At 36.8% G+C, this 8,150-nt stretch overlaps 1 protein-coding gene across 4 annotated transcripts in view; it reads right to left on the reverse strand.

The window, feature by feature from the left end:
• Positions 1-8,150, reverse strand: part of LOC108546427 (collagen alpha chain CG42342) — a 258,119-nt gene that overhangs the window by 11,342 nt on the left and 238,627 nt on the right. For 3 of the 4 annotated variants that reach the window (XM_017898489.1, XM_017898488.1, XM_017898490.1), the window contains 2 exons: positions 5,557-5,636; positions 561-687 (listed from right to left, as the gene is read on the reverse strand). The exons of the other annotated variant lie outside the window; for it this stretch is intronic. In XM_017898489.1, the coding sequence (XP_017753978.1) occupies positions 561-687; positions 5,557-5,636 (207 nt within the window). The remainder of the gene's footprint in view (positions 1-560; positions 688-5,556; positions 5,637-8,150) is intronic. 4 annotated transcript variants of the gene reach the window in all.

The raw sequence follows: 8,150 nt of genomic DNA on the forward strand, positions 1-8,150 counted from the left end.
GAATAAACACCGATCATCATACATGTCAACTCGGTTTCTTACATAATCATTTCCTCGTTACACATAGATGAACAGGTTAATCATTATTAGCGTACATCTAGTAAAAAATCATTTTCTCCTTTCAGCATCCACAAACACACATAGACACACATTGTCTCGGAATCCAATAGGTGCGCATTATTGAAGCTTTTCACCATCGATGGAGGAACAATAAAACGGGAGACACCATTGAGCAAATTTTCTCAAGTTTATGAAATTCTTTTTAGAAGAAAATAGGAAGCTCAAACTGTACAAAGACTGTTTAAACGTTCTCAGTCGCACAGGGATGGCAAAAGCGTCTGCTCGAACTGGACTGAGGGAAACGGGGATGGCTTTCAAAGGCATAGCCGGCCACGTCCACGTGTAGGCCAGAGGTCACGAATAGAAGAGACCCATCAGATCGGAAGGAATGGCCAAAAGAAGACGCTTTGTCGCCCGTAGCGGTTGGAAGGAAAGATATCGTTCATTGTCATCCATTTTTCTCTTGAATTTCGCAGAGGTATTGGCTCTTGAAAATCTACCTGGTGAGCCCGTGTCTCCCTTGCTGCCTTTTTCGCCTCGGTAACCCCGTTCCCCGGGTTCACCCTTTGGACCCGGTAGACCGGGTGGGCCTCTCATCAATGCCACACCGCTCTCACCCTTGACACCCTATAATGTAACACTGTAAGGTCAGGTCCAACCAGGTCCTCCATTTTCGTTTAATCTTTTTAGTCTTATTTTTTTTTTTTTTTTTGAAATTCCTTTTTTTTACGACGAAGCGTTAATTGGTTTCGTTATTTTTTCGGGGGTTAGGATGGGGCATAGGGAGAGGATCGGTTTTATCGGAAATTATCTATGATCTCTGTGATCGATTTTGGCACGAATTTAATACGCTTCCCATCACGTTGCGGAGACGGAATATTTTTCGTTTGCATTCGGATAGCCGGAATGCCTGAATCTTTCATTTGGAAATTGATATTCTAGCGGTGAATAGAATCGTTGGATCGTGCCAAAATCGCTCGGCTAGGGTGTATTACGATTAACACACGAAACCTAGATACACTAACGTTTAATCGAAAACACAAAAAGATACTACGGATATCGCATGCAATCGACGACAACGGGAGCGTTTGTTAGTGGGATCAAAATTAGTAGAAACTGGAAGCTATTAGAATTTCTCTTCCTCCCACCTCTCTTCTCTGCTTTTGGCTACCTTACTTTTTTGAATATTCCAAATTTTTTCGTCATTTATCGCTATTTTAATCATGCTCACTTAGCTGTTCCAATGATAAATTAGTAATTCGACAGCAATTTCAATTTTTCAATTTTATTTCTCGGATTTTCACGCCAATGGTGGATCATATTATCTTAAAATGAATAATATAATTATACTGTGCAGTAGCAGAAAGAATGTGACGTATAATTTGACAATCATCCACTATCAACGTATAATGCATTCCTGAGCAAAAATTTAAACATAAATGGTCACCAGTGTCTGCCATAGCGATGATCATGTTAACTTAATTAATTTCAACAGTAAACCCACCAAGATCTAAACGATCACTTTTAACTTTCGATTAAAAATTTCGTATACAACTTTATCGTTTTAACTACACGATTTTTCTTTTAATATTTCCTTTTAAATTTCATGAGTTTGGTATTAACCACTTGCGCTGGAAAGACGTAATGCTTTTGTCGCAGAATCGCCAACGACGTGGTATGCACGTCATCAGGCAATTGTCACAGAAACACAGGACCATTCTGGCACACGCGTCTGTGAATTTCTTACCAGTGTAAGTGGTTAATCTGATAATGATTTTATTTTAACGATTAATATTTCAATAATTAATAATTGATCAGTGAGATTCGATAACTCGTCGCACAGCGTTCGAGAGGAGAGATGGGAGAGATGAAACATTAACAAAAATATATATATATAATATGTATATAAAAATGTATAAGTATATATAAAAGATATCGATGGTACTTGTGAATTAGCGGCATATGACACGATGTTGTTTAATGACGAATCGACAGTAAAGCTACATAGTTTGTTGAGGGGCTGGTTGATACTTACGCGACGATCGCAGGCTTGCATCGATCACCGGTCGATAAAGTTGCGAGAGCCTCAAAGCCGGGCGTAGTAGTATTAGTTATTAGTGATTTGAACCGACACACAGGGAAGAAGTAGTGTGGTGTTACTTGCTACATTAAACACAAATTAGTTACACAAGCTACGTACACTACGCCAAAGACTACTGACTAAGATAAGCGAACAGTCTCTCTCTCTTTCCTCACTCACCCTTCCTCACTCCTTTCTTTCTCCCTTACCCAACCCCGATCTCTCACTCGTTCTCTCCAACCAGAATTTCGCAACTGTTATTAGTACACGGATGGACACAGTTTGTTAGCTAAATCAGTTGACCTTTGCAGCCTAGGAACCGAGTAGAGGTATTACACAGAGCGCTGCAAACTTACTAGAGACTCTTCTGTTTTCTCTCATTTTCTCTTTTTGCAAGCTACGCAGGTAAAATCCTTGACAAGTGGCAGTGCAGGACACTGTCGTGTCAGGAAACACCGAGTATCTCGAGGAGGCTCGAACAGATGCTGTACGTGGCTAGTAAGTTGGCACTTGGGAGGAGTTAGGGTCTAACTATCTATGATAAGTCCACCTTCGCAATCGTGAAGATAGGTCACACGAATCTTTATTATCGACTGGCAATATCGTATCTATCAACAGAGTTATCTCATCGTGTGACGAAGAGAAAAGGTTATGTCTAAATAGGACAGAGCGATAGAGCACTAGAGTAGACATAGGATCAGTGTTAATTATCTAATGTAAGATCGTTTAATCTAAGAGAATGCCAACGTAACTTATTTCATATCGTGTTAAAATGTACCGCAAAGAGTCTGAAAGTATGGATTTCAAGAGCACCAAGGGTGAAATCGAAATATCCCTCTAGCCTACTTACCAGCCGCGTACAGTGGAGTCTGCGAGACACGATCCAGCTCGAAAGAAGACTCGAATTCCTTTTAATGGTCGAATGTCTTTCTCTCCAGGCCACCAGAGAACTTACGATTTGGTGGAATATATTTCTCCCGGAAACTCGACGATATCCATTCTCTGCGAGATCCCGCGACTCTCGCGAAGCGTTCCGTCTATGATTGTACTAGGGGTCTCGATCGCGTTTCGAGTTCGTCAGTGAACAGTGATAGAGAGAGAAAGGGGGTATCACGGTGACTTTGTCGGACGGTGGACATAGTCAACGAGTGAAAATGACGATTCGTTCGTGAAACAAAGACGAACGAACGTCACCGAGTCTCGTTGTTCGCGCACGTTGGTCAAGGCATCCCGACCAGTTCGATGAATATGCGAGGATACTTACGGTTAGACCTTAAAATAATAATACGTTAGTGTTGAATCGAATGACTTTTAAAAGCCGTGGTTAGAGATTTTAGTGCGCAGGTGTGTAATTTGGTCGCATCCATCAAGAACTTAGCTTTCGTCCTTACTGGAAGGAAGAACCTCTAACAACCGCGCGTCTCTTCTGCGACACGAATGAGTAGCGGCTCTTCAGAAGTGAATTGCTATCGAGCAATGTATCGAGTATCGCGTTATACGTGTTATTTGCTGCCACCAACGTTTCACTTTTCGGCAACTGGACAGAGTCACAGTTACGCATCAACTTTGATCAGACGACGTCAGGAGTGAATAGGTTCTTCGTGCATTTCGACAAATTATCATCAGAGAACTGTACGATAATTGCAAAATTTCATAATTCGCTTTCGGTAAATGGGAATCGTGAACGTAAGAATTTTTCTTCGATAGAAATTCACGGGGGAGTCGACAGATTCGTTAATCTCGTTTTTGTGCTCTATTTTTCATAGCATCTGTGATCTCGTGTCACGCTAGTCCTAAACACAAGAAGAACGTAATCCATCCATCATCGTCGGAACGACAATGTAATTTAACGGCTACTTGTTTCAGTTTATTAAATGAAAAGAGGCAGGTGATCGTACGTGTGCCATACGTGTTACATTCTCGCATGCGTGCGTGATAAGATCATGCAGTGTGCTCTCTCGTGATTTCCATGCAGGTGTCTCAAAGCGTGAATAACCGTCACGTCATTCGAGAACCGGTGTGGTGGTGGCACAAAGGCGCTTTTTAGATCTGGATCTCGAACCCTTACATCGATTACAGTTCCGGGAATCTAGACATTTAAAAAGCCTTTTACGATAAAACTGTGCACACTCCTTTCGTGACCAGGTAAGGGGTGGAAAACGTAACAAAATCGACATTAAAAACGAAATTAAAGGGGCAAAGAGAAAAAAGGAAAAATAAATAAAAATTTAATTACTAAACGATGATGAAGAAGTGTCAAATGCTAGACATTTAACAAAATTTTCATCAGGAAACTGCATTTTCTTCTCGTGATCAAGTAAAGGGGTAAAAACATACGAAAAAGGAAAGAAACTGAAAATGTTTCTGTTAATACCAGCCCAAAACACGCAGTGCATGACAAAAATGGCACAATTATTTCTTAAATTAATTTATAATTTAGCAAATATTGATTTCCTCGGAATAAACTTTATTATTTATTCTTTCTAAACTTAAAGGGCATGAAATGCAATTAAATTGTTATTTTCACCGATTTCAAATGCAGTAAAATATTTAATTAATGTTCTGAATGCAATCAAATGGGGCCAACATACCTGTCATTGGTAATAAAGCGGGTAATGAAAATACAAAAATTCGAAAACAACCAAAAACTCAACTCCGAGAGTCTAAACGTTTCAAAGAACTTTTAAAACAAAATTCCCTTCTCGTAATTAGGCAAAAGGTTAAAAATGTTCGAAAACGGTTAATCTCCATAGAAACATGAAAACTCGTGTAAACCAGGCTGGATTAAAAGGATGAAAAGCAAAAGAAAATAAAAATAAGCAAAAATTCAGTTCGAGGAAATAAGACATTTAAAACACCCTTGTTAACAAAATTATACTCCCTCCTAGTGATCGAATAAGAGAATAAAAATGTGATAAATAAAAGGGAAATGGAAACGATTATTGTAACAAATATACAAAAATTCATATAAGCGTAATTAACTCAAAGGGACAAAACCAAAATAAAAAAAAAAGAAAAAGAAAAATACAAATTGTTCCACCGAACGATGACGGTCAAGCGGTACCAAAGATTCGACTACAAAGTCCAGTGTTTCGTTCCAAAAAACCAACGTTCAACCAGAGTGGCATGCATCCGCTTTTGTAAGAAGCTATAATATGCTCTCGTGTCGTGCATCACATATAACAGAGGAGTTTCATATTCAAAAAAGAATCTCTAGGATAGGTTCTCTGGTACGGATCTCTGTGGACGGAACAGGGGGATCGTGAGCGATACGAGCGATAGGCCAGGTGTGGGATTTTTCGTTTCAGAGTCTCGATGGAAAGTTGGTCGATTCGATGAGCGGTTGTTAGGACGGAATGGTTTGCACGGTCGATTTGGTCGGTGGTCGTTCGCCGGAGGACCTCGCTGAAGCTTACCCTCTTCCCTTGCTTTCCCCGGACACCCTTCTCTCCCGGCTCACCGGCTGGTCCCATCTCCCCCTTCTCGCCCTGGGGCCCTGTGTGCGTGTACATCACGTGCATAAAATAAAACATGACATTCGTTCGTTCGCACACGCACTCTCGTTCTCGCGTAAAATCATGCATAGACGACAGGGTAATGTACATATACGAAAAATTACCCCCTTCACGTGGATTGTTCCGAGTACTCATTGTAGGCTATCATTGCTCAGTTTATGTCAAATTGGTAGTGCGTGTGTAGTAATTGTATGTATGCAAAGGTTTGATGTAATTTCGTTTCGTGTGGCAATTCGAATGTTAAATTGGTTTTGTTAGGTTAGGTCTGGCTCGGTGACTTTGAGGTTAGGTTCGTAACTGTGAACCTCGTGTGATTATTACGTGGTTATATGATGTGATCATAGTCTCCAATGGGTTAAATATGGAATCTAAGTAATGTAACAATTAGGATTGTTAATTAAATAGTTTGAGAGTAACTCATGTAGGTTATTTGTGATCGAATGATGTGGATCAAGGATTGCTTGAAGAAATTGTGCACGATGCCAGGTTATTTCGTAAATAATGTTGTTCCTTATGTTAAATTTTGAATTTTTCTGGAGAAAATTAGATGGTAATTGTTGAAATGTATACATATTAAATAAATGCGTATATAAATATTAAATAGACTTAATGAGTATAATTGGCAATTATTTTAACTATTTTATTCTCCAATTATTTACTGTACATATTACAAAATTTTATGGAAAATAAAAAATTTAATACAATTTAATAGTTTATAATTAATATACATTGTATTAATGTCTTAACAATTTTTCAGAATTCAAGTCTAATTCAAAGAAGCAACTGATAATTTTACAATTCTAAAATTGCATATACACATATATACAGAAACTATATTATTTATGAGATAACCTGACATTTTTGTAAGTTTTATATTAATATTTTAAAATGTGATAGATAAAATCTAATAAAGTGATTCGAACTAGAAGCTAGAATTGCATTAAATTTTGTTTTATTCTTTATTTAATTTGTAACGAATTTACGTACCATTAAATCCTGTGCATGTGTAAATAACAATGTTAAAAATTTTAATAATAAAATGTATTTTAGACAATTTGTTATATTAACATTATGTTAACATACGTTAGTTATTTCACTGAAAATTTTCTTGTCTTTAATACTTTCTATAAATATAACTATTTTGATAACGAGAAAATAACATTTACAGCGTCTAATAAATTTCATTTACTATCAATGCTAATTATGAATATAACTGCATATGTATATACCAAAAAGATGATAATTTTAAAATGATAAGTTTATATGTGGAAGTTGAAATTTATAAATTAAATTTAAACGAAAAGACAGGTATTATGGTATATTTATAAATATATAATTTCCTAAAAAAAACTTTTGAAAAGTAGTTCTCAGTCGAATTAATTTTGGTAATCATGACAGACAGAAATAATCCAGATTATGTTAATTTAGTATTATAATACTGTATATGATATGTTAGTATTTATATACTATGCGATATATCTGAACCAAATAAATCACAAAGCTACGAAATTTTAATTAATTAATCGCTCATTGTTTCATTTACCTGTATTAAAAAAAGAAACAACAAATGGTAATAATTTAAGAATTAAAGTTACTTAAATATGGAGTTTTATTTATTTACGTAATTAAACAATTTTGTCAATTATTTTCCATAGCTGATAAATATTCGAATGAAATAAATATATTTAAATTTAGTCATCTTAAATTTATACCTAAATTACAAAAAAGAGTAATAAATTATCATGCCCACATTAAATTTATCATCGTACTTTATCATGGAATTTGATCTTTGTAATTCAAAATCTCGTTATTTATTCCTGGTCGTCGATTTATATTCGAATAAATGAATTTTGAAATGAGTAAGTGTTGATTTCGCTTTAACGTTACCGGTCGATAACGATCCTGGTAAAACGCATTTCGCGTTGGTTCGAATATAAATAATTAATTAAACGACATTACGATCTTCACATCTGTTAATTAATTTTATTTGCTGTAATTGTTATACGAATTATACGAACCGAATTCAATTGAAACTCCTTTCGTGATTTTTCAAATACCGATTCGACGATTGTCTCGTGTTCGTGGTAACTGAAGTAGAAACTAGTCAATGAATCGACCTAAGGTAATACTTTTAGTACCGTCGGCGATCGTAAATCGCTTTGTCGCGGTGTACTGTTTTCCACGCGCATGCGCGTGGACAAATGATTGCGAGAAAGTGCAGAAAACACGTTCTGTATTGTCGGTATCACGGTTTCCTTGTTGAATTGCTTCGTTGCTTTTCTGTTTCTCATGTATGTTGCGAATAGATTTATATCTTGGCGGTTATGTATGCGATATTATGTTGCTTTTTCCTCAGGTATGAGGGCCTTTTTTGAAGTCGCGGAGACAAATTCATGGCGATTTAGAGGTTAGGCGTCGAAGCGTTTAATCTATACGAAGCAACCTAATAAATCGTACCGAAGTCAAAAATACTTGAATAATTAACGATTCCTGCT

The sequence above is a fragment of the Eufriesea mexicana genome, unplaced genomic scaffold (assembly GCF_001483705.2).
Source record: "Eufriesea mexicana isolate 0111107269 unplaced genomic scaffold, ASM148370v2 scaffold710, whole genome shotgun sequence".
NCBI lineage: Eukaryota > Metazoa > Arthropoda > Insecta > Hymenoptera > Apidae > Eufriesea > Eufriesea mexicana.